The following is a 27,075-nucleotide window of genomic DNA, read 5'->3' as shown; positions in this document are numbered from 1 at the left end:
GCAGATGTTATTGCGGGTGTAGCAAAATGCTTATGTTTTAGCTCCAACAGTGCAGTAATACCTAACAACACAAAACAATACACGCAAATCGCAAAAATAAAAAAGTAATTAAGAAATATAAAATATTAGAACGAGCCATGTCAGAGTCCAGAATATAAATATATATGTATGTGATGGTGTGTATAGGCATTATGGACAGTATATGAATAGAAAAGGTGTGTACAGTAGTAGTTATATAGTAAAGGCCTTGACTAGAATACAGTATGTACATATGAAGTGGGTAAAACAGTATGGAAACATCATTAAAGTGACCAGTGTTCAATGACTATGTACATAGGGCATAGTTACCACACCAGTTGCTCAACAATTCAAAATGTACTTACCCAATGTGTATTTACTTTATGAAACTAAATGCACATATGTATAAATGGGTGTTATATTATGTTATACTTATAGGCCGTTGTGTTGTACTACATTGTCATAGACTGTCCAACAGTTTCATTATAGCGTACTCTACATGCTATTCCATGTCAATGCTCTCCATCAGGTGGGTGAGATCTGCGGGCAGATGAAGGAGCACATGTACACTGTCTATGAGGAAAACAGCCATGCCATGCAGACAACGCTCCAGGAGCTGACTCTGGTGCTGGAGAGCTGCAGTAAGCTCAACACTGAGCTCCACACCGTCTCCCAGGCCCTGGCAGGACTCAACAGGGGCCTGACTCTGCACCGGAGTACTGAGTGACTACACTCTTAGAAATAAAGGGTTCCAAAGGGGTTCTTTGCCTGTCCCCATAGGAGAACCCTTCTTGGTTCCAGGTAGTATCCTTAGTTCCATGTAGTACCCATAAAGAACACTTTACACAGAGGGTTCTACATGGAAACCAAAAAGGGTTCTCCTGTGGGGACGGCCGAAGAACCCTTTTGGAACCCTTTTTTCTAAATGTAGTTTGACAGCCTTTGGAAAGCCATTGATGACCCCACTGTACTGTACCAGCCCCCGTGCAGTGGTTGGTTATAGTATAACGGTGCTGGTTCAAGTGTTAACTAGCTGATTAAATATACCTGCCTTGTAGTTTCAAGTCTGGTGCTTTTGTAAGTGCTGTTTTGGTTAATAAACCTGAGTGTGTTGTTACCAAGCCAAGGCTCGCTTCTTTGTCATTTCAGTTAGTGTGATTGTGTGTCAATGGCTTTTTTGACCAGATTATGTGAAATAATGAGAAATAAAATAATTTGCAAATGAGTCCCTAATCCTATGACTATTTCGATATGGCAGATCATTGAATTGGGATATTCTCTGTCCTCAAACAGGGCACTGATTTAGGTCAGCCGTCGGTATCACAATTACGAAATTACACAATTCATAATTTTAAAATATGCTTTATGTACAGTTCATTTCTTTCACCTAGAAATAAATCAAATAGACCAGTTGTGAACAAATCTCTAAAGATACACATACATACATACTGTACAACCTCTCACCCATTAAGTGAACTTATTCCATAACATATCTTTCTAATCGATACGGATCCCTTATCAACATGCTACATGCCATTGTGACATCCCTCCGTAGTAGGAGACTGAAGCTACTGTATCAACATTCAAGCTGACATTGTATTTCAATCGTAGATTGATTGAGTACAGGTACATAAGCAAAACAAAAACCGTCTCATATTTGGACCCAGTGTTTCTTTCAGGTTGACTTTTACTTTAATATTCTCTCACCAAACAGAGGCACTTGGGGATGGAAGTCCATCAGCAGTCAGGCACACACCCTCAGTGATTACTTCTCAGAAGGCAGATAGATGGGCAGCTCAAGGCTTTCCCAGTCTACTTTAAGTCCGTTATTCAGTCCGTTGTAATAGGAGGACAAGGAGGAGAGTTTATTTCTCAACAGTGAATGACTGCAGTCCAGTGATGGCTCGGCCCAGGATCAAGGCATGGATGTCATGGGTACCTAGAAGAACAAGCAAACACAATGGCATTGTGGGTAGATTATTTGATAAGAGAAATGTGCAAGTGAGGCTAAACTTTTTAATTTAAATTACATTAGATATTGTAGGGCTATATAATACATACATACTGAGAGCACAGGAGGTTGGTGGCATCTTAATTGAGGAGGACAGGCTCGTGGTAATGGCCGGAGCTGAATAAGTGGAATGGTATCAAACACATGGTTTCCATGTGTTTGATGCCATTCCATTTACTCCGTTCCAGACATTATTATGACCCATCCTTCCCTCAGCAGCCTCCACTGACTGAGAATTATACCACAAAACCAACAAGTAACTGTAACACTTCATTTGTACACTACTGACCTCTGTTGGTCATCCAGTCTCATTGTCTCTCTCCAATCCAGCCTACTTTCTGCTCATGTTCCTATCCAACCTTTCCATCCTTTAAATACCATATTCAATCAATCTTCTCCTCACCTTCGTATGTGTTGACGGCCTCCAGGTTCATGACGTGTCTGATAATGTGGTACTCGTCTGCAATGCCGTTGCCTCCCAACATGTCTCGGGCCTGCCTGGCGATGTCCAGGGACTTCCCACAGCTGTTCCTCTTCAGCATGGAGATCATCTCAGGGGCCGCTCTGAGGGAGGGAAGACACACAGGATAGAGGTCAGTGTTTAATATAATGAAGAAAGATGGACACATACAGTACACACACAGAGATAGTCTCTCTTCACATATTAAAACTGAAACTAGTACACAGACCAATGCATAAACACACATTGCAGTCTCTCCTCACATCCAAAAGCAAACATTTCGCTCACTCAGTGGGGACTACACTCACTTCTTGTCATCGATGAGTCTGCCTAGGGCCAGACAGGACTGCAGGCCGATGGTGATCTCTGTCAGCATGTCAGCCATCTTCTTCTGCATCAGCTGGTTCCTGGCCAGGGGCACGCCAAACTGGATCCTGAATGGACCAAAACAAAAGAGAATGAATCAGATGTCAGCAACATAGAATAGGGTCCTAAAATGCTGATAGAATAGGCAGGATGGCAGCTCGACTCCCTTCAATACTCTTGACTACTGAGCGAACGTCTTCCTGAACAAGCTACTTCATCCGTTCATACCAAAAAGTGTTCTGAATGAATAGAGTTGATGACATAATGACTAGGGAGAGAGGTGTTTACCTGTCCAGTGTGTACTGGCGGGCAGCGTGGAAGCAGAACTCGGCAGCACCTAGAGCTCCCCAGGCGATACCGTAGCGGGCGTTATTCAGGCAGCCGAAGGGACCCTGACCAGAAATTAGACATATACAGTATTATATTTTAACAGAGCACCTTTTCTTCATCTTTAGAGAACTGACTTTGTTTTCTAGATCACATCTCAAGAGTTCTCTAAACATACAGTATCTCGGCCAGTAACTTTGATTCAGTCAGAATTGTTCCTAGAGTACATCATTTTATTTACAGTATTTCTAAACATCATTATGTGTTTGAGTCCAACAGTTAGGCTTACTCACAGCCAGTCCAGAGACGTTGGGCAACATATTCTCTTGGGGCACCTCCACCTCGTCCATCAGGATCATGCCCGTGGCCGACGCCCGCAGAGAGAACTTGCCCTCGATCTTAGGCGTGGCCAGGCCCTTCATGCCACGCTCCAGGATGAAGCCTCTGATCCTGCCATCCTCACACTTGGCCCAGACCACCGCGATGTCTGCCACGGGTGAGTTGGTGATCCTGGGGAATAGGGGAGAGAGTACGCTAAGTCAGTTACCCATAGTGAGAGTTAAGGGTATTATAGGTTCAACTACATCATATATGAGGGTAAGCATATATAATATGCTGGGGGGGGGGGGCAAGCAGGGAAAAGCTAAAGGGCCAACTAGAAGAGCTCATAATTATGGCCCTGAGTTTTAATACAAGGGCAATGGGGTTACTGCTTGCATTACGAAACATATATAGAGACGTAACAGTGCCAACAACTGGTGTAAGGTTACTGCATCTATATATGGATGGCTATGCATGAAGCTGTGCATGAGGTCCCGTTCTTTCCATAATGAGACGGTCACACGTACATCTAACCTTCATGTCATGCCACCTAAATTTCCCACAGTGGAGACAACAAACATTGTGGAAGTACTGTTTGTTACACCTGCATTTTTCAGCAGCCATATAACTGAAGGGATATGTCTCCCCTTTGGGACATTTTATAGTTGACTCATAACTACTCTACCTACCTAGCCTGGTCTTTCAAAGAAGTTAACTAAAGCAGAAACGTATGTTAACCCAGACTAGAACCTCCCCAGTCAGACATACATGCCGACTGGTCAGATAGATAGACTGGTACCCAGGTTAGAAGAACCTTACCATGTCTTGGCTCCGCTGATGGTGAAGGTGCTACTGGAGGGGTTGTACTTGGCCTTGGTCTCCATGCCCGCGGGGTCACTGCCGTGGTTGGGCTCAGTCAGGCCGAAACAGCCCAAGATCTCCCCACGAGCTGCAGCATTACAGAGAGAGATGGGATTATGAAGAGGTCTTATCTAACTGGAATATGAGCTCTGCTTCAGTCTGCATTAGTCTCATTCTCACTTTCGATACCACATTTACTTTGTACAACAACTTAGACTTTTGTCTATGTGCCAATATTAACTATGTATAAACACTTGTTGTTTGTTCATCTACGTTATTTTTCTATATACTTATGAACTGAAACCCAACACAGTTTCTAAACCGAAAATTATTGATACTGACCGAACCAACCATTTATTGAGGACATTGATATCGATAATAACGATAAGAATCCTTTACTAGAGGAATGTGAAGTTTGAAATGAAGTAAGTCTGCTAATATGGGCTATTGCTAATGGGACAATTGATAGCTGAGTGAGTGCAGGTTTTTTCCTTTCTTCAATCGATAGCTACAACATCTAAAGTAGTAGTAGTTTTAAGGGTAATGTAAAAAAGTAACTGGCGCACATTAATGTTCTGAATTTATTGTTATTGTGATACTTCAGTCAATTTATCAGGATATGGATTTTTTTCCCATATCGCCCAGCTCTAGTTTCTATACTATGTGTCATTTTACTATGGAACATATAGTAGTTATTGCTTACCTAGCCTGGGTAGCCACTTCTCCTTCTGTTCCTCTGTGCCGTAGGCGTTGATGGGGTGCATGACCAGTGAGGACTGGACACTCATGACTGAGCGGTAGCCACTGTCCACCCTCTCCACCTCCCTGGCAATGAGCCCGTAGGCCACGTAGCTGGTTCCGGCACAACCATAACCTGGGTGAAGAAGAGACAAAGTTGAGGAAGATGGACAGTTAGTGGACTAATCGAGTTGAGGATGAAGATTGAGTATGAACACATCAATAACAGGATGATGCATGTTTCATATGTTATTTACCTTGGATGGTTGGCCCCAAGACACCCAGCTCTCCCATCTCTGAGACAATCTCACGGTGGAAATCTGTGGGGGGGGTGAACAAACAAACAGAAAGTGAGCATGAATAAATAGTTTATAGAGAAGTTCCTTGTATGACATGAGAAGTCTTCTCTCCAGGCATAGCACCTCAGCCTGTGTTTACATTTGTGTCTGTTGGCCATGTGTCAGTGTTGACATTTATCTCCGTTGGTCTTGTGTCAGTGCTGACGTTCGTGTCCGCTGGCCATTTGTCAGTGCCTCAGCTTGTCGCCGTTGGCCATGACCATGCCTCAGCCTGTGTCTGTGCTTACACACTGTGCCAGTGCTTACGTTCGTGTCTGTTGGCCATGACCATGCCTCAGCCTGTGTCTGTGCTTACACACTGTGCCAGTGCTTACATTCGTGTCTGTTGGCCATGACCATGCCTCAGCCTGTGTCTGTGCTTACACGCTGTGCCAGTGCTTACATTCGTGTCTGTTGGCCATGACCATGCCTCAGCCTGTGTCTGTGCTTACACACTGTGCCAGTGCTTACGTTCGTGTCTGTTGGCCATGACCATGCCTCAGCCTGTGTCTGTGCTTACGTTCGTGTCTGTTGGCCATGACCATGCCTCAGCCTGTGTCTGTGCTTACGTTCGTGTCTGTTGGCCATGACCATGCCTCAGCCTATGTCTGTGCTTACACGCTGTGCCAGTGCTTACATTCGTGTCTGTTGGCCATGACCATGCCTCAGCCTGTGTCTGTGCTTACACACTGTGCCAGTGCTTACGTTCTTGTCTGTTGGCCATGATGATGCCTCAGCCTGTGTCTGTGCTTACACACTGTGCCAGTGCTTACGTTCGTTTCTGTTGGCCATGACCATGCCTCAGCCTGTGTCTGTGCTTACACACTGTGCCAGTGCTTACGTTCATGTCTGTTGGCCATGATGATGCGTGGCATTAGTTTCTCCTGGCAGTAGGTCCTGAAAGAGTCTCTGATCATCACCTCCTCCTCTGTCAGCAGGCCGTCCAGCTCCAGGGCGTCACGCCAGTTAAACTGCACCTTGGCTGTAGAGGGCCATGGGAATTAGAACATGAGGTGACACAAACATGGTGATGTCATACTGTCCACCACCACGTTTCATAATATAATACACCATGTCTGCATGTGTAGCCAGTGGCATCTAGCGGTTAAGTTTACATATGTAATACATTGGTAATGTACACAAGATGTGGTTTGTCCAATACTGTAGCTTTACGAGTTTAACTTGTACAAATGACTTACGTGCTTTTACTGGCTTCTTGGTGATCACTTCGGCTTCTGAAAGAGTCAACGGCACAATAAGTCATCAACCGAGACCAACACAAAAGCAGCAATACAGTCTAGACACTTAAAAATGTCCCTTTAATACAATCCCATTCTATGTTATTTGTTGCACACATGTAAACTCACCGTTTTGGGCTGGTGACGCTGCTGCTGTGCCCTGTGCCCGGGAGGCTGAGACTGCAGCACGTTTCCTAGCGTTGGAGAGCAAACGAGTCACAGCACCTCTGAGAGCCATGGTACACAGTCTGAAAGAAATCACAACACAGGACACATTTACTGGTACACTAGGGAGAGTAAAGGTGATACATTTACAAAACGTGATATTATCATATTATCCATTTATTTTGAGAAAAAATGTATGACATTTAAAACAATGTGATGGTCAAAAATCACATTTGAAGCATTTCAGTGACAATACTGTAAGATACTGTACCAATAATGGCAGTTATAATCAAAAGGAAAAACATCCTATGGTACAGATTCTTGTTTTAATATCATTTTCCTGGTGTTCCTCCATAGCTCTATTTGAACGAATAAGATAAGAAATGTCATGTTTTATGGTAGCTGTCCTTCATTACACAAGCCTGTTACAAAACATTGTATAACACATGTTGAACAGCAGGTTAAAAAAACCGTTCTGAACAGTAGCAGTAAAAACAGGTCTTCCTCCGCAACAATGTAACATTGCAGTGAGCAACTTCATGCACAACATAGTATCATTACTGTACCTGTTCTTGTCTGATAATTATTTCCGATGATCTGATAACGTCGAATGGTGATGGCCTTATCTCGTGCAATGCTGGTTGTTTTGTAATCGCTGCAAAGTGACGTCAAATGGCTGCGTGGGGACAGCTTTTCATCATAAGCGAGTCAAGCCAATAGACACGACACCTGTGTTGTAGAAGATTATGCAACAGAGTGCGTTATGAAACTTTGATTTTTGTTAACCTTGAATTAAAGCATAAAAACAAACGCATAAATATTGGCATTATAAAACTATTTAGAGTGTAATGATTCATAAAGTTATGTGTGGGTTAAATACTTTTTGTCATAGATTTTTCTTTTTGGACCTTTTTCCAAAAGTGAAGAATGCCACACTCAAAATGGCGCTAATGTATAGCCATCTGACCGAGGGGCGTTGGCACACTTCCTTCCCATCTCATTGGCTGTGTGTATATAAATGCCACGTTCAAACGCTACTCGAATTTGTATTTATTTGCCAATTCGTGAAATATGTTCGTCATATGCCGCCTTCAAAACAACTGGCAACTGGGAATTCGTACATCTCCGACTTCAGTGGTGTCAAGAAAACCGGAAACTCGGAAAAACGAGTTCCGACTGGGAAATATTATTTTGAACGGTCATCCAACTCGGAATTCCAACTCGGCCTAGAGGGCCGAATTGAAGATCACTGACGTCATTATTTGACCTCGTATATTTCAGAGTTCCCAGTTGTCTTGAATGCACCACTAGATTATAAAAAAATAGGTGCAGGTGACAAATGGCCAAATGGCCAAATGGCCATGTGCTTCTGAAGACTAGGTTCAAAATACTGTATCTTAACCAAGCCCGAAGAGACCACAATTGTATAGGAGTGTAATATTAAAAGTATTATGCAATTATAGGGTTTATTTACCATAACCATACACATATTTGTTAAAAAACAAAACAAAAAAACATATTTGTTGAACGTTTTCAATTAAACACATTGAGAAGTGAAATGTAAGCTTTATATTAGGCAGTGGTGGAAAAAGTACACAATTGTCATACTTGAGTAAAAGTAATGATATCTTTAATATAAAATTACTCAAGTGAAAGTCACCCAGTAAAATAATACTTGAGTAAAGTCTAAAAGTATTTGGTTTTAAATATACTTAAGTATCAAAAGTACATGTAATTGCAAAAATATACATATCAAAAATAAAAGTAAAAGTATAAATCGTTTGAAATTCCCTACGAGAAAACCAGACAGCACGATGTTCTAGTTTTTTTAAATTTATGGATAGCCAGGGGAACACTTAGGCAATAGTTTACAAACAAAGCATTTGTGTTAAGGAGTCCTCCAGATAAGAGGCAGTAGGGATGACCTGGGATGTTCTCTTGATAAGTGTGTGAATTTAACAATTTTCCTGTCCTGCTAATGTAATGAGTACTTTTGGGTGTCAGAGAAAATGTATGGAGTAAAAATGATATACTTTTCTTTAGAATGTATGTGAAGTAAAAGTAAAAGTTGTCCAAAATATAAACAGTAAAGTACAGATACCCACAAAAACTACTTAAGTAGTACTTTAAATAATTTTTACTTAAGTACTTTACGCCACTGATATTAGGCTATGTGGCATTAATCAGAATTGAATGACATAAGCCTAAATGTGTTTGTTTGGTGAACAACATGTGTGGTTGGGATATTTTCATATAGAAAAAGTAAATAGCTCAACAGGATACTTTGAATAGATCGGTTTTCTGAATTAAATGTGTGTATAATGATTACAGTTGTCAATGCAAATGAACAACAACATAAAATGCATTATGCAGAAATGATGAATTAGGCAAACATGATTACTTCCAAGCAGGCCAGGAAACTAAATATAAGTGTAACCTCCTTCATTATTCATGGTATGTTATGTTAGACGAATCTTGGCATAGTTCATCCACATGACACCCCTGAAAGCAAGGATAGGGTTGTCAGGGCGGACCACAATAGCCTCTATTTGCCATGTCACCCGGCCTACACGGTTGCCGAGGTAGGATCTCTCTCTCTCTTAAATCAATTGAAAGGGGCTTTATTGTTATGGGAAACATGTGTTTACATTGCCAAAACAAGTGAAATAAACAATAAACAAAAGTGAGGAGATACAAAACAACATCAACAAAAAATGATTTGAATTTAACAGTAAATATTATATTGCACTGAAAAAGGTTTAAAAAAAGATAAAGACATTTCAAGTGTTATATTATCAGCTATGCACAGTGTTTTAGCAATGTGCAAAATAATTGTGGTACGAATAGTAGGGGAAGATAAATATGAAATTGGTGGTATTTACAATGTTGTTTGTGCTCCACTGGTTGCCCTTTTCTCAAGGCAATGGACCACAAATCGTGTTGCTATGACTGCACACTGCAGTATTTCACCTACCAAATATGGGAGTTTATCAATGTTTGATTGTTTTCAAATTCTTTGTGGGTCTGTGTGATCTGTGGGAAATATGTATCTCTAATGCGGTCATTCATTTGGAAGGTTAGGAAGTGCAGCTTAGTTTCCACCTCATTTTGTGGGCAGTGGGCACATAGCCTGTCCTCTCTCGAGAGCCAGGAATGCCTACGGCGACCTCTATCAATAGCAAGGCTATGCTCACTGTCTGTACATAATCAAGGATTTTCTTAATTTTGGGTCAGTCACAGGGTCCTGTATTCTGCCACTGTTTACTCTATGTTTAGGGACAGATAGGGTTCCAATTTTCTCTGTTTCTTGGTTGATTCTTTCCAGTGTGTCAAGTAATTATGTTACTGTCCTGAAGCTCTGTTGGGTTGTTTTATGTTTGTGAACAGAGCCAGCTGGCTGAGGAGACTTTTCTTTAGGTTTGTCTCTCTGCAGGTGAGAGCTTTGTGGTGGAACGTGTCGACAATGTTTCCTTTTAGGTGGTCGTATAATTGAACAGTTCTTTTCTGGTGGGTATAGTCCTAATGCTCTGCATGCATTGTTTGGGGTTTTGCGTTGTACACAAAGTATATTTTGGGGTGTTTGTTCCATTTTGTGAATTATTGGTTGCTGAGGGGACCCCAGACCGCACAACCATAGAGGACAATGGGTTCTATAACTGATTGAAATATTTTTAGCCAGATCCTGATTGTGATGTCGAGTTTTATGTTCCTTTTGATGGCGTAGAAGGCCCTTGCCTTGTCTTTTAGATTATTCACAGCCTGGTTGAAGTTACCTGTGGTGTGGATGTTTAGGCCGAGGTAGGTATAGTTCTTTGCAGTGGAGATTTTAGCATGTAAATCTTGGTGGGGCAAAAATAAATCAAGTGGGATACATGCCAGCAAAGCCACAACACAACACTAAACAATACATTAACTGTACTATAACGGTGACAAACGGTTCCCACAAACTGTTAGAGCCTACATAAAGCTGTCCCAACAGCAGTCCCAACACCTTACCACTGCTACACCTGGCTATCAGCGGAGCCTTGTCTGGCAGCAAAACAGTTCATTCAGCTTCATTTACTGACTTTAAAAAAACATAGCTGCTATTAAACAAATATGGTTTCTAATGAAAATTGAGATGTACAAACTGTGGCATAAGGGGACGACAAGTGGATAAAAGGCAATCCGTGATTTCGATTAAGACATTAATGAGCGAGTTAGAACGGACGTAGTCAATATAACCATTTTTTTAAGCACTTTTGAAATGTACAGCGACAGAATTCAGAACATGGGCCGTTCTTACAGTGTTCTCCCTGTACACCAAGTCAGAACCATAGAATAAATAAAGGGGCATATAAACACACAATGAAAGCTCTTACAATATTCTCTAAAATCTTTCTCTAAAACAGGCTATAGGCTACATGTGCACCACCAAGTCAGAACAGTAGGCGAAATTAAGAGGGCTAAATAGACCAAATTATTAGGGTGAGGCACATGGGCCACTAACAGCAGCATACAATACATTTTTGGACTCACCTTGTTGTGCTGTGCTCACTTGAACAGGAAGGTGGTGTGACGGTCCTTCGTGGGCAAATTTTGCTATCAAAATTTGGCATTCTCTGGATTTATGGTGCTTTCAAAACATCTGGAAACTCTGAAAAAAACACAGTCGAAATATGATGACGTCATTGATCTTCAGGTCGTAGCTCTAGAAAGAGGCAAGATTTACAATTCCGAGTTGGTGACCATTCAAAACTTATTTTCCCAGTCGGAGCTTGCTTATTCCCGACTTCCCAGTTGTCTTGAACTCACTGAAGTCAAGTTTTCGTAGTTACGAGTTAACAGTTGTTTTGAGCATGGCAAAAATTACACTTCATTGACAGCATTGACCATGTTGAACGTTTATCATTTTAAATGTGGAAATCCCAGATTTGGGACCCCACAGCCACTGTCACTGATTCCTTCCAAACCACTCATTGTTGAATTTACGATTTCCAACTTGTTGTGTAATGTTTATGTCCAATGGCCGATGAGCACCGATACGTTTTATCTATACTTTTTCTTCATTATATATCTTTGTATGAAAATGACTAAAAATGATTTGCTAGTAGATTGTCGACTTCATTCATGATGATGACTGCTAGCTAAGATTTTGAAAGTATGAAGTTGACATGATCAGTCCGATCAATGCTCTTGTAGATATAACATGATTTGATGCCATTTTATCTGTGGCCAATGACCTGGAGTCTTCTTGGATGGGAACTTCTAAATTAACTCTATGGCAGCATCCAAAGTGTCTACCCTTAGACTTGGAGGTGAAGTAGTGTCCCCATGAGTGACAGAACACTGAGCCAATCGCGGTGTAAAGCTCTGTATGTCCTGATGGCTTGATCCACCACCACAGAAATCACTTAGCTAGGCTGAAACACTGTCATTATGGAGATGCCTTACTCAAGAAAATAAAAATAGACCATGTTTGTATTTTTTTTACATTGTTTGCAAACTGATATGTGACACACATTAATGACAAAATTACATGCAAAACAGGCAAGACCCCCAAAAATTTGGGAATTAGCATACCCCCTGAGTCTCTTCCCTGTGTAACACCTAGAGGGCAACCAGTCGGTCCATCTCCTTTATACCATGTTTCTTGCAGGATGACAATGTCTATATTCCTGATTTTCTTTGGTGAAGCCTGGGTTTCTGCTCTTTAGGTGAAAAGCCTCAGAACCCCCCCTCTCTCTCTCTCTCTCTCTCTCTCTCTCTCTGTCTCTCTCTCTCTCTCTCTCTCTCTTCCACTCAAAGCTGTGAGAGATTTCCTTTAAGTTTTAACAACTTACAGTCTCTATATTTTATTTGCATGTTGTAAAGAATAATTTTGCCTAATGATTTTTACATTAAAATAGGCTATTCACAGTGTCTGACAGCACAACCCTTCTTCACATTCCTTTGAAGTGGCAGCAAGAAATAAATAGTTTTGGTCCGGCCTTCAGGGTTATTTAATTGGCCGAGCAAGCTGTCAGTTGTTAGTTTTTATAGCTGATTGGCCACGGTCTCTCTCTCTCGTGGTATGGAATGTATCATGATTTGGGATGGGGTCTTGCCACACACAGTACGTTCGGTTTTGACGGCGAATAGGGAATCGCTCACTGTGTTATTGATGTTTTTTTTGTTCGACATTTCCATGGTAACTGTCCAAAATTGGATCAGCAGGCAGCAGCGAGAACACCCAAGTATTCAACCATGGAGCTAAACGAGAAGAACCCGACTCCGGACTCAAAATATGGTAAGAAATGTTCCCTTTCTTCGCATTCTCTTCGCACCGTTATTTTTGAAAAAAGGGATGTGGGTGGAAAAAAATGGAAACAATGACTCGTGAATGATGGGTGGGGACCGGCCGCGTGTGTCCCACTCCCATACAGATTTACATCGCAACATCATCATAATCAGCGTGCAGAATAATAGTTTACGTTTCCCATTAAAAATACCCTTTACAAATAATCAATCCTGCATTTATCAAAGGCTTGCAGCTGTGCTGTTTCAGCCTACATCTATCAAGGGATGCGCTGTTTATGTTCAATTTAAGGACTAAGTGATATTCATTGTTGCCCTATTATGTACACTGATCATATGGAAATGAATAACCCCATATGGCCTAGGCCAATATGTCTCCCACATGGTCCATTGTTCCCACTAAATGGAATCAGAAGAATCAGAAAGCAAAGTCGGATAGTCTATTCTACAGCCTTTGTCCATTTGACTTTAACCAGTATATAGGACAAAGCTATTAGTCAAATGTTGCTTTGCGGGCAATGATTAATTCATTGCCAATTCATTTCTATAACAGAATAATCAATAGAGTGAATGTGTACTGACAGCTTATAACGGTGACGTTTGCTCAGTCTGCTCTCTCACAGAAACAGAAGTTGTTTGTGTGACAACACCCATGTGGTGATATCTAGAATGCCATATGGTTATTACTCACACACACACTCACACTCACACACACACACACACACACACACACACACACACACACACACACACACACACACACACACACACACACACACACACACACACACACACACACACACACACACACACACTCACACACACACACACACCACCGCAACGGAAACAATTGGCCCTCAGCTATAGTGCATCATTAACAGTGATTTATTTAAGTTTTGCCATAACGACTTTCTAAAATGTCACTCATTGCGTGGCATGTCACATGTCTCTCAAGAGGTACACAGATAGTCAGCCTGTCCTTCGCTGCAGTTGCACTTCCAAATGGTGGTTGGACTTTGGGTTGAGTTGTTGTTCAGAAGATCTGTTGAGTCATCGAGGTCCTCCATCCTGTTTAGCCTTAATCCCTCCAGTCAATGTCATCACATGTTGGAATAGACCTGCACTTCAAACCTCAACTGATTACCAACATAGCAGGCTTACAATACATTGTCGGTAATTCAGCATTTAGGCCCCACCCTAGTCATATTATGATGAAGATAGAGGCCTAGGTTTGTAATAATATATATATATATATATATGCCATTTAACAGACACTTTTATCCAACGCGACTTACAGTCATTCATTCCAATGTAATCTAGTCATGTTAAATTGGATTCACTGATATCCATTCAGTATGACTGGTTTGTAAGAAAGGGAGTGAGAGACGGACAATAGTTGACTTATAGGGACATTCTCTATGGCAGGGTTCCCCAACTGGCAGGTGATTTTATTTGGCTACCCAAGTTATCTTGTATTTGTATTTGAATAATCATCATTTTTGGTTGGAATTTTCATTGGTGGACATAAGACTGTAAAAACACCAGAAAATCAGCTCCAAGTGATTTTAATTTTGGAAATCTGTTACAAAGTATTCCCACGCATAATAGAGAGACATGATTGTATACAAATGTAAGCAAGGTTTGAAATTATTATGTTATTATCTGTTTGGGCTTCTTGCAGTCAATTTGCAGTCTACAAATGATTTGTAACTGTGTTCCAGCCCACCGACCATCCGCTCAAGAAAAAAATAGTCCCGAATCTAGTTGATGATCCCTGCTCTATGGTTTATCTAAGGAGCCACTGATGTCAGTACAGTATCCTTGTGACTTTCCTGTTGCCATGTAAACAGGCCTTGTCCTCAGTCAGCTCCCTACCCCCACATCACACATCACCCAGAAAGGTCATAAACTGAACGGAAGGCCTTTAAACCAATGTTTCAGGTACCTATAGAGAGTCAAAGCCTGGATCCCAGTGTTCTGCTAGCCAGGGCCTGTATCCATAAAGTGTCTCAGAGTAGAAGTGCTGATCTATGAGGTAGGAGTGCTGATCTAGGATGAGGAGTGCTGATCTAGGAGGAGGAGTGCTGATCTATGAGGTAGGAGTGCTGATCTAGGAGGAGGGGTGCTGATCTATGAGGTAGGAGTGCTGATCTATGAGGAGGAGTGCTGATCTAGGAGGAGGAGGGCTGATCTAGGAGGTAGGAGTGCTGATCTAGGAGGAGGAGTGCTGATCTAGGAGGAGGAGTGCTGATCTAGGAGGAGGAGTGCTGATCTAGGAGGAGGAGTGCTGATCTAGGAGGTAGCAGTGCTGATCTAGGAGGTAGGAGTGCTGATCTAGGAGAAAGAGTGCTGATCTAGGAGAAAGAGTGCTGATCTAGGAGGTAGGAGTGCTGATCTAGGAGGTAGGAGTGCTGATGTAGGAGTGCTAATCTAGGAGGTAGGAGTGCTGATCTAGGAGGATGAGTGCTGATCTATGAGGTAGGAGTGCTGATCTAGGATGAGGAGTGCTGATCTAGGAGGAGGAGTGCTGATCTATGAGGTAGGAGTGCTGATCTATGAGGTAGGAGTGCTGATCTATGAGGTAGGAGTGCTGATCTAGGAGGAGGAGTGCTGATCTAGGAGGAGGAGTGCTGATCTAGGAGGAGGAGTGCTGATCTAGGAGGAGGAGTGCTGATCTAGGAGGATGAGTGCTGATCTATGAGGTAGGAGTGCTGATCTAGGATGAGGAGTGCTGATCTAGGAGGAGGAGTGCTGATCTATGAGGTAGGAGTGCTGATCTAGGAGGAGGAGTGCTGATCTAGGAGGAGGAGTGCTGATCTAGGAGGTAGGAGTGCTGATCTAGAAGGTAGGAGTGCTGATCTATGAGGTATGAGTGCTGATCTAGGAGGAGGAGTGCTGATCTAGGAGGAGGAGTGCTGATCTAGGAGGAGGAGTGCTGATCTAGGAGGAGGAGTGCTGATCTAGGAGGATGAGTGCTGATCTATGAGGTAGGAGTGCTGATCTAGGATGAGGAGTGCTGATCTAGGAGGAGGAGTGCTGATCTATGAGGTAGGAGTGCTGATCTAGGAGGAGGAGTGCTGATCTAGGAGGAGGAGTGCTGATCTAGGAGGAGGAGTGCTGATCTAGGAGGAGGAGTGCTGATCTAGGAGGTAGCAGTGCTGATCTATGAGGTAGGAGTGCTGATCTAGAAGGTAGGAGTGCTGATCTAGGAGGTAGGAGTGCTGATCTAGAGGTAGGAGTACTGATCTAGAAGGTAGGAGTGCTGATCTTGGAGGAGGAGTGCTGATCTATGAGGTAGGAGTGCTGATCTATGAGGTAGGAGTGCTGATCTAGGAGGAGGGGTGCTGATCTATGAGGTAGGAGTGCTGATCTAGGAGGAGGAGTGCTGATCTAGGAGGAGGAGTGCTGATCTATGAGGTAGGAGTGCTGATCTATGAGGTATGAGTGCTGATCTAGGAGGAGGAGTGCTGATCTAGGAGGAGGAGTGCTGATCTAGAAGGTAGGAGTGCTGATCTAGGAGGAGGAGTGCTGATCTAGGAGGAGGAGTGCTGATCTAGAAGGTAGGAGTGCTGATCTAGGAGGAGGAGTGCTAAATAGGAGGAGAAGTGCTGATCTAGGAGGTAGGAGTGCTGATCTAGGAGGTAGGAGTGCTGATCTATGAGGTAGGAGTGCTGATCTAGGAGGAGGAGTGCTGATCTAGGAGGTAGGAGTGCTGATCTAGAGGAGGAGGAGCTGATCTAAGTGCTGATCTAGGAGGAGGAGTGCTGATCTAGGAGGGAGGAGTGCTGATCTATGAGGTAGGAGTGCTGATCTAGGAGGAGGAGGAGGAGAGGTAGGAGTGCTGATCTAGGAGGAGGAGTGCTGATCTAGGAGGAGGAGTGCTGATCTAGGAGGTAGGAGTGCTGATCTAGGAGGTAGGAGTGCTGATCTATGAGGAGGAGTGCTGATCTAGGAGGAGGAGTGCTGATCTAGGAGGAGGAGTGCTGATCTAGGAGGTAGGAGTGCTGATCTAGGAGGAGGAGGAGTGCTGATCTAGGAGGAGGAGTGCTGATCTAGGAGGTAGAGTGCTTTGATCTAGGAGGAGGAGTGCTGATCTAGGAGGAGGAGTGCTGATCTAGGAGGTAGGAGTGCTGATCTAGGAGGAGGAGTGCTGATCTAGGAGGAGGAGTGCTGATCTAGGAGGAGGAGTGCTGATCTAGGAGGTAGGAGTGCTGATCTAGGAGGAGGAGTGCTGATCTAGAGGAGGAGTGCTGATCTAGGAGGTAGGAGTGCTGATCTAGGAGGTAGGAGTGCTGATCTAGGAGGTAGGAGTGCTGATCTAGGAGGAGGAGTGCTGATCTAGGAGGTAGGAGTGCTGATCTAGGAGGAGGAGTGCTGATCTAGGAGTGCTGATCTAGGAGGAGGAGTGCTGATCTAGAGGAGGTAGGAGTGCTGATCTAGGAGTAGGAGTGCTGATCTATGAGGAGGAGTGCTGATCTAGGAGGGAGTGCTGATCTATGAGGTAGGAGTGCTTTTCTAGGAGGAGGAGTGCTGATCTAGGTGGAGGAGTGCTGATCTAGGAGGAGGAGTGCTGATCTAGGAGGAGGAGTGCTGATCTAGGTGGAGGAGTGCTGATCTAGGTGGAGGAGTGCTGATCTAGGAGGTAGAGTGCTGCTCTAGGAGGTAGGAGTGCTGATCTATGAGGTAGGAGTGCTGATCTAGGAGGTAGGAGTGCTGATCTAGGGGAAGGAGTGCTGATCTAGGGGAAGGAGTGCTGATCTAGGGGAAGGAGTGCTGATCTATGAGGTAGGAGTGCTGATCTAGGAGGTAGAGTGCTGTTCTAGGAGGTAGAGTGCTGATCTAGGAGGTAGGAGTGCTGATCTAGGAGGTAGGAGTGCTGATCTAGGAGGAAGGAGTGCTGATCTAGGAGGTAGGAGTGCTGATCTAGGGAAGGAGTGCTGATCTAGGAGGTAGAGTGCTGATCTAGGAGGTAGGAGTGCTGATCTAGGAGGTAGGAGTGCTGATCTAGGAGGTAGGAGTGCTGATCTAGGGGAAGGAGTGCTGATCTAGGGGAAGGAGTGCTGATCTAGGGGAAGGAGTGCTGATCTAGGAGGTAGGAGTGCTGATCTAGGAGGTAGGAGTGCTGATCTAGGGGAAGGAGTGCTGATCTATGAGGTAGGAGTGCTGATCTATGAGGTAGGAGTGCTCATCTATGAGGTAGGAGTGCTGATCTAGGAGGAGGAGTGCTGATCTAGGAGGTAGGAGTGTTTATCTTGGAGTAGGAGTGAAACTGATCTAGAGGAGCACTACTCTGAGGTACAGGCCCTGGTATCATCTCATTGTGCTGTTTTGCCAACAACCTGGAGACAGCAAAACAGACCAAACAGGAGGGACCAGGCTAGTTTCCTGCCATGTTGTCTGTCTATGAATATCCTCTGACTGTGTATTAGTGGGCCAGTGTGTGGAGGCTGGATGTCTTGTCTAGTGTCTAAAGATCTAGCAGAGGTTGGAGTGCTGATCTATCACACTGAGTCTAGGGGCACTGAGTCTCATGAACTCAAGTGGCACACACACACACACACAGCATATGAATGATCTAGGAGTGTGTTGTTTCAATGATCCTTTGTCATGCTGTCTCTCTCAGGTCACAGCAAAACTGTTAGACAGAGTGCTTAGTGTGATCGTAGTGAGCCATGTAGGGGAATGAGAGGGGAGCGGCAGGTAGGAGTGATTTGGGATGGATTTATTTGGCAACCAGCGGCAAGTATAGACACTTCAGAAAAGGAGTGGACACAAACAGATCTGCTGATCTCCCATTGTCAGAGGTCAATACATACTAGGAGTGCTGTCTATCACATGGCCTTGGAGGTTGGAATCTAGGGGAAGGTGTCTGGCCAGACCAGGGAGAGATCTAGGAGGGCATATGTCCTTCCAGAACAGACACACATATGTATGGTGGTCTATGCAGGCTGCATTTTCATTTGTGATTGAACCTTTATTTCCACTGGGAAGACATACTGAGAGCTCTCTTTTCCACATGTGCCCTGTCTAATGCAATATAAAATAGGACATTCAAATACAATCAGTACAAAAGAAAATGCTGGGTAGACTACAAACATTGCCAGGTTTTGTTGAAAACTCATTTATAGACTTATAGATCATATATTTGATAGTTAAGATTGTTTGTAAATCATATGGAGTCTAGTTATAGATACTTTCAGCACGGTGGGAAGGCAATCAGGAGTGAGGTTAAAAAAAGGAGTGCTGATCAAGAAGTTAGAAAGTTCAGGAAGTCCCATGATCGCTGGTAGCGAGAGAACTGCTGATCTATGAAGGATCCTCTTCCTGTGGGCTTTTTACAGATATAAGGTTGCATGTGTTATTTGAAGCTTCGTTAGCTTTGTTTCTAGTCACCCTGACTTTTGCATCCACACCCATCTATTTTAGGATAGATGCAAGTTCTGTAAAGCTTTTAAAATCCCCTCTATTAGGGTGAACTCACCAAAGTCATTTTTAGGAGGAAAAAGGTTAGTGCTGATGCTGATCTAGGGAAAAGAAAAACACTGTTACCTCTGTCAGGAGTCAAAGCTAACAAAGGGAGACATCTGGAGGAGGTAACAAAAGATGCTGATCTAGGGAAAATATCCAAGGAGTGCTGATCTAGGAGGTAGGAGTGTTTTGATCATGAATGTGATAATAGGGGGAAAGGTGCCAAAGCACACAAACAAAAGGCCACCAAGAACCACACCACAATCTAGGAACAGAGTGCTCATGGAGGTAGAGTCTGATCTGAAGGAGGAGGTGCTGATCTAGGAGGTGGCCCAGTGCTGATCTATGAGGTAGGAGTGCTGCATCTAATAAGGAAACAAGAACAAAGACAGAATACTGATCAGACAGAGTGGGAGGGTGCTGATCATAAAACCGGGGACCAACAAGGAGGTACCAGCCCTCCCGCGCCCCAAATTGACACAGGAGGTCCCAAATTGGAGGTGCTGTCCCAAATTGACACAGGGGAAGGATTGACACAGGTGCTGATCTAGGAGGTCCCAAATTGGAGGCTGATCTAGGATTGACACAGGAGTGCTGATTCTAGGCCTCTGGATTGAGGCCTCTGAGTCCCAAATTGACTAGGCCTGCTCATCCCAAATTGGAGTGCTGATCAAATTGACACAGGAGGTCCCAAATTGAGGCCTCTGTGCCCTGGAGGTTTAGTGATTTGCCCCAGCCAATCCTCCCCAGACCTCAGCAACCTTCGCACAGGAAGCAACCTAAGAGGAGAAAACAAGACCAGGAGGGAGCAGACAGGACAGAGAGAACATGACAATACGAAACAATGGTCAGTCACGTAAACTAGGAACAGGGCGGACGAGGAGCATGCATGCAATCGTTTCAGTCCCCCGGATGTGCCTCACATCTAGATGGAATGATTGTAAAAATAAACACCATGCATTATCCTCTGGTTTGGACACATCATGGACCTCAAAAAGTGATTAGGTCGGTGTAGAGTGACATACACTGAGTGTTGTAGGCCCAAATGAGTGCTGATCTCAAGGGACCGAATAGTTCAACTGATAATCGTTAAACTTTTTAGAAAAGAAACTAACAGGCTTCTCAATCCCAGACACATCTGCTTGCAGCAAAACTGCACCTGCCCCCACATGACTAGCATCCACCTGCAAGGTAAATGACAAATCCATGGAGGAGCAGCCAGCACTGGAGTTGAGGTAAGCAACCTCTTTGAATCTTCAAAAGTTGAGAGTAGACCAAACGTAAACAGCCTTAGCTTTCAGCATATCTGTCAAGGGAGGACCACAGTAGAGGTTATTACAAAAACTACGGTAATAACCAATCATGCCCAAGAAACGCATCAGTTCCTTTTTAGTAGTTGGTGGTGCATCAATAGCCACCACTTTAGCCCGAACACGCATGACCACTTTTCCAAGGTAGTAAGTGTTGTTTCTGAGCAAACTCACATTTTGCCAGATTGATTGTGCTCTGGACCTGCAGCCAGACGTTCAAACTGATCGGGACAGAGTTCTTAGTATCTGCATGATCACTACAGGTCCAAATAAACAGCGACCCGGTCAGAGGGGACAACCCTGTTCATAAGTCGCTGAAAAGTGGCAGGTGCATTGCGCAGGAAACTCATAACTGAAAAGAAGTACAGACCAAAGGGTGTAATAAAGGCAGAGATTTCAGTGCCCTACTCGTCAGTGGCACCTGCCAATAGCCTTGGCCAGACCAGGGAGAGCAACAGGTCAAATTTGCTCACAAACTTAGCTGCACAGACTTGATCAACACAGTCCTCCATCCGAGGAAGAGGAAATGAATCTGGCTTTGTGACACTGTTTACCTTCCACTGGGAAGTACATGAAGAGTTTGTTCCATCCGGTACTGATCTACAGGAGCAAGCCCAACTGGAGAAAGAAGGCTCTGCAAATGATCTCCAGCATGTACTTGACCTCAGCATCCAGACAACGTAGTTTCTCTGAAACTCTATAGAACTGAGAATGGGGTCAGACCTCTAATGTCAATATCATGTTCTATTAAGTTTGTACGGTAGGTGTATCAGAAAATAAACCTGAAATCTCTGAATCAGACCAACCATCTCTTTCCGCTCATCAACAGGTAGGTGAGTGAGAAGACTGTCTAAAATATCCAGTGTTTCTGAATTTTTCAATCTACCCTGCAATATACAATCGTCAGGACCAGGAACATCTTCCTCCTCATGCACAGTCTAGCACGACAAGAACCCAAGGAAACAACGGTATCAGCCAAATGAAAGGTTTCCTCCTCAGCACTGTTCAGTCTCAGAGGAACGTGATAGGGTTTTAACAGATTTACATGGCACAGCTGGTTGCTTTCCTCCGTTCTGAGTGGCATCCAGATAATTTTGCTCAGTTTTGGGCAACTGTATATGGACCTTGAAACTTGGCTTGAAAAGGAGAACCAACAAAGCAGAGCAAGAACCTGGTCACCTGGACTAAAGGGACGAGGCTCAGTTCGGCGATCTGCCCTTCATCCTATCCTGTGAAGATGATAACTTCTCTTTAGCCATTTCACCAGCCCACAATCCAACATCAGTTTATGCAATGGAACTGACAGAGTGTTAAAACCTATTCCCATTGAACACTAGCCCAGAATCAGTCTCAGCAGAAAAGGGTAACACAGATCCAACACAAATGATTCAGAGGCACCTGTGTCTCTCAGGATCTTCAAAGCACTAGGTCTTTACTTCCTAACATAGACACAAACCTTCTGTAATGAAAGTAAATAGTCTGATCAATATGGACTTTCACATTCTCCTGGGCCTGAGGAAATGAGTCAAGAATGAACTGATGTGGAACAGGTGCAGCTGAAGGCTTAGATTTAGGCAACACAACACTTTGACCTGAGAAGTGGACATTCCTTTTCCAATGACCTGAAACAAGTGACACTCCTGCCCAAAGTCAGCCTTACCATGGGAGTCAGGTTCAACCCTAGTTGAATAGAACTCTGCCCGAGAATCAAATATCTCGGTGAGAACACACACACAAATCTATCCGAACGCCCCCACTCTTTCCGAATACGGGGTTTTGCAAAGACACTTTTGTGAGTCAACACATACTGTCCGCCAAAACCGCAGCTTCAGCAACATTCTTTACTTTCTGTTCATTAATATAAGTGGCAACACGATCAGGAATTGTGTCCTTAAATTGCTTAACATAATCAGATCACACAGCCCTTGGAAAGTCACAACTGCAGAGGCAGAACACCAGCGATAAACTGTAAAGATAACTTCACAGCAAACTCAACATGAGTCTTTGTCCTTTTTAAAGTTCTAAATCGTTGGCGGTAAGCCTCAGGGACCAATTCATAAATCTGTAACACAGCTGTTTTAACAGTTTATCATAACTGGCACTGTCGTGTACATAAGAGCTGAATATGCTTCCTGCGCTTTACCAGTCAGCACACACTGCAACATAAAGTTCTCAGAATACAGCGTAGGGGCAACCGCTCAAACAAGAAAAGAATGTCTCGGGGTCCCTTTTGAAGGCAAAATGGAGTTCCCAACAATATCAAATGTCTCTGGGGCACGACCAAAAGCGGAACTACCCACTTAGGTAAATCTGGGTCACCTTCCCAAAACAAACTCTCCCCTGAGATCTTTCCTCCCTAACCAACTCTATACGTTCTTGTTGCAACAGCACGCTCCATATATTGTTTAAATGCCAATTCCTTTTCATATTTCACACGATCATGCTCTAGCTTTCAGATCATGCTGCCGATCATGCTCTAGCTTCTCACGATCATGCTCTAGTGTAACAAAAGCAGTTCTTTCTGCTGTTCAAAAAGAAGGCTACTAGGACTAACCGATGGAATGGCCATTGTAACGTTATGGGAGACAACAAATCCTCAGCAGAGGCTGGCCCGGTGGCAAAGAATACCACTTCCATCAGATTGGCTTTCAATACAACCTAATAGAATCTTTAGACGTTTATCACTAATCTCAACTTGTAGTGTTTCACCTTCAACAGCTGTTCTTTAGAACCTAAAAATTCCTCTGATGGAGAGCGAATGAACTTATCTACATAAGACGTTTCATAATCACACAAAAACATTGTCGCTCTTCCCTTCTGCTATGGTGAATTGAGTATGGATGTGAGCACACCAGAACACAACCCGAGAATTGACAATCACCCTGAGCACCACAGAAGAGAGATGAGATATGGAGCTTCCCCAAAAACAATAACTCAACCCTAGTCTTCGTGCAGATTTGCGGTGGGTACGCAAGCCCGCTGGCAAGGAAATAGAACTCCCCAGCATGCTGGCAAATTCCACCAAGCCACGGATGTGCCCCCGAGACAACTGCTCAGTCCACAGACACCACACAAAAATAACAAACATTTGCCCAACATATTCCAAAAAATGAAACAAGCTAAACCTATCAGGGGAAAAGGCTATAGCTCCGGGTAAAGTTCCACTACCCTACACAAATCTCCTACCGAGGTCGATTTTCACCTCCTCAGACTGACTTCCCAACAGAAAGTAGGCAATCAGAGTTTCCAGGTTAGGCAAGGCCTGGAAACTAACCATTATACTCTCTCCAACGCAGCACACAAACCAAACAACAAAGGCAACCAATACTGGGCCGATCACACTCAAACACCATATTCAAACCAAACACGTACCTCCACGGTCTCCCAAACCAATAGTTCAAAGATCCGGATGAGCCCCCACTTGTCACGAACCGGCTCAAAGCCCGTATAAAGACAACGTGAGAAAATAACAAAAACTATATTTATTAACTTGTTCTAAGGAAAATATCCAATGGTGTGTGTAATCAGTACCTTCAAAGTGAGTTTTTTGCATGCATGAATGTGATAATCCTGTTGAAAGCTTTGCCAAAGCACACAAACAAAAGTCCACCAAGAATTACACCACAATCTACAAACTGCACGGAAAGCTCATTTTAGGTCTATTTATCCTGGGAGACACCTGGCCCAGGTGTTTCCCATCTCTGACGACCCTGCTCAACTCCGGTCGCATCCTAATAAGGAAACAAGAACAAAGACAGAATACGGCAGAGTGGGAGGGTCGTCACACCTCTCTCTCTCTCTCTCTCTCTCTCTCTCTCTCTCTCTCTCTCTCTCTCTCTCTCTCTCTCTCTCTCTCTCTCTCTCTCTCTCTCTCTCTCTCTCTCTCTCTCTCTCTCTCTCTCTCTCTCTCTCTCTCTCTCTCTCTCTCTCTCTCTCTCTCTCGCTCTCTCTCTCTCTCTCCTCTCCAACCCTCCTGTGTGCCACCCATTCCCATGATAACAGCCCAGTAAAATAGGCAAAGAGAGGGAGAAATGAAGAGAGCGAGGGAATGGAGGGAGCGTAATGGTAAAGGAAGGCAGAACAAGATTTGACTCGTTCTTTATTTTGCAATACACAGGAAGAAGGAAGTGAGGTCTGAGGTGGTGGTCTGGAGTCGAGACACACTTAACGCATTAAACGTGTACATTAACACATGAATACATCCAACCTGTTGATGAAAAAGACAGAAAGGGAGTGACTGAGGAGTGAGAATGGCAAAGAATAAAGGTATTGTAAATATTCAGGACGGCGGTGCAACGGTTTTCGTTGTGCCTGTTGTTTCTTTCACTTCTCGCCGATTGAAGGCATGATGGGAGAAGCCTTTTCAGTTGTTGTCTGTGACGTTGTTTATGTTTTGAACTGAACATTATGGGCTGTAATTAAAGACAGTAAATGAATGAGATTGAGGCAACTCACTTTGGTTTACAAACCAATATGGTTTATTTTATGGGACACTGGGTGTTCGATGGTTGCAACGTGTGTGATCTGATGACACAGTGAAATAGTGTACACTCTTAGAACCAAAAAGGGTTCTCCTATGGGGACAGCCGAAGAACTATTTTGGAACCCTTTTTTCTAGGAGTGTAGGCTACAGTGTGTCATCACATTGCAGCTGTTGTGTACAAAGGGATTTCCAACACTCATACAATAATGTTCTTAAATACTGTACAGTCAAACTAATTGTTCTGCCATCTGAAGAAAAGGGGTGTTTCCTATTTTTTTGTTGAGCAGGATGGAAAGCCTGACTCACTGTTATATCTCACGTTGACAGAACAGTATATCATGCCCACAAGAAGCTGCAACAATGTTCTCAGTCACACTGTGCTCTATGTTCAGAAAATAATGTGACACGTTCGTTAACAAGACACATGGCCATATGTCATAACAGGATAAGGGTCAAGATCTTAGATGCAAAACAGGAAATACAATGTTGCCCCACATCATTTGCGTATTGTAGAACTGTGTAGCTCAGTTAGTAGAGCATGGCATTGGCAATGCCAGGGTTGTGGGTTTGATTCCCACGGGGGGGAGAGAGAATGACACTGTATGCACTCAGTACTGTAAGTCACTCTGGGTAAGAACTAAAAATGTTCTTGGGTGATTGAGCTTTTTGTGTTGGTTTCTAGATGTTATGTAGAATACATTGTATCAGGACCATTCTGACTGTATACACGGCATTATAATTGTCTTGCTCTGCTACCAGACTATGGTGAATTGAGTAGATGCGCTGTCTGATGTGGTGCCTGCCTAGTCTCTGAGGTGTTACCATAGCGTTACTATGGCGCCTAAGAATGTCCACCGGGAGCTCTGAGTCACCGGGGAGCCATTTTGTGGGTTGCTAGTCATGTCAGTCTTGCGGGAGAATCCTTTTGTTATGGAAAATATGTCTCAGCGTTGTTAATGTGTACACACACTTACAGATATACTGATACACACACACACACACACAACACACACACACACACACACACACACACACACACACACACACACACACACACACACACACACACACACACACACACACACACACACACACACACACACACACACACACACACACACACACACACACACACACACACACACACACACACCTGTGTATAAATATAGTGAAAAATAATAAACTCTCTCTCTTTGCTTGTTCACAGGTGAAGCACGGAAGTTTGACCCTACCTTCAAAGGACCCATCCACAACAGGTAATCATCTCATTATCAGCTTTGACAGCCAAACCTCAGTCTATCAATTACCCACATAGCAAAGCTTAATAAAGCTCAACGTCAAAAAATAGCAGTCGAACCATCTCTCTCTCTCTCCCTCCCTCTCTGGTTGCCAGGGGCTGCACAGATGTGTTCTGCTGTATTCTCTTCATCTTGGCCATACTGGGATACTTTGCTGTGGGGATCCTGGGTCAGTGTCTCCACAACTACACTATTACTGGCCATTACATCAGTTCTAGTGCCCTGTGTTTTGGTTAATCATGTCACATGACCTGGATTTGAACTTTTATTGTAAGCCTTTTCCAGAAATGATAATTGGACCAAAAATGTAAGAAATTGTCTGAGGATGGTGCTGGGCCGTCGGACATAAAAAGAAAAGGGAGCAGTTTGGTGAAAGAGCTTTAAATAAAGTTTAAAT

At 43.6% G+C, this 27,075-nt stretch overlaps 2 protein-coding genes across 5 annotated transcripts in view; one reads left to right on the top strand and one right to left on the bottom strand.

Moving 5' to 3' along the window:
• Positions 1 to 1,364: 1,364 nt before the first annotated feature.
• Positions 1,365 to 11,428, bottom strand: gcdha (glutaryl-CoA dehydrogenase a). The gene is made up of 13 exons (XM_046312739.1): positions 11,362 to 11,428; positions 7,410 to 7,572; positions 6,808 to 6,926; positions 6,640 to 6,675; positions 6,282 to 6,422; positions 5,360 to 5,422; positions 5,068 to 5,238; positions 4,323 to 4,452; positions 3,476 to 3,692; positions 3,144 to 3,247; positions 2,798 to 2,923; positions 2,433 to 2,593; positions 1,365 to 1,957 (listed from the first exon to the last, which is right to left on the bottom strand). The coding sequence occupies exons 3-13, from the start codon at positions 6,914 to 6,916 to the stop codon at positions 1,884 to 1,886; spliced, it is 1,332 nt and encodes a 443-aa protein (XP_046168695.1). The 5' UTR covers positions 6,917 to 6,926; positions 7,410 to 7,572; positions 11,362 to 11,428; the 3' UTR covers positions 1,365 to 1,883.
• Positions 11,429 to 12,893: 1,465 nt separating this feature from the next.
• Positions 12,894 to 27,075, top strand: part of slc44a2 (solute carrier family 44 member 2) — a 29,723-nt gene continuing 15,541 nt past the window's right edge. For 2 of the 4 annotated variants that reach the window (XM_046312729.1, XM_046312727.1), the window contains exons 1-3: positions 25,073 to 25,163; positions 26,588 to 26,636; positions 26,774 to 26,847. In XM_046312729.1, coding sequence (XP_046168685.1) covers positions 25,148 to 25,163; positions 26,588 to 26,636; positions 26,774 to 26,847 — 139 coding nt within the window. In that variant the 5' untranslated portion in view covers positions 25,073 to 25,147. Of the gene's footprint in view, positions 13,112 to 25,072; positions 25,164 to 26,587; positions 26,637 to 26,773; positions 26,848 to 27,075 lie in introns of those variants that run through there. The other 2 variants (XM_046312726.1, XM_046312728.1) reach the window with 2 other exon arrangements.

The sequence above is a fragment of the Oncorhynchus gorbuscha genome, linkage group LG18, assembly GCF_021184085.1.
Source record: "Oncorhynchus gorbuscha isolate QuinsamMale2020 ecotype Even-year linkage group LG18, OgorEven_v1.0, whole genome shotgun sequence".
Lineage (NCBI taxonomy): Eukaryota > Metazoa > Chordata > Actinopteri > Salmoniformes > Salmonidae > Oncorhynchus > Oncorhynchus gorbuscha.
Note: the sequence above shows the minus strand (reverse complement) of the source record. Positions and strands in the feature narration are given on the sequence as shown.

What these genes read in the sequence shown, in the direction of transcription:
- gcdha (XM_046312739.1), bottom strand. Translation starts at nt 6,916, where the DNA reads ATGGCTCTCAGAGGTGCTGTGACTCGTTTGCTCTCCAACGCTAGGAAA. An exon ending in AGCGTCACCAGCCCAAAACG is followed by an intron (nt 6,676 to 6,807) that starts GTGAGTTTACAT and finishes TGACTCTTTCAG; the next exon opens with AAGCCGAAGTGATCACCAAG. An exon ending in CATGGCCAACAGACATGAAC is followed by an intron (nt 5,423 to 6,281) that starts GTAAGCACTGGC and finishes CCCCCCCCACAG; the next exon opens with ATTTCCACCGTGAGATTGTC.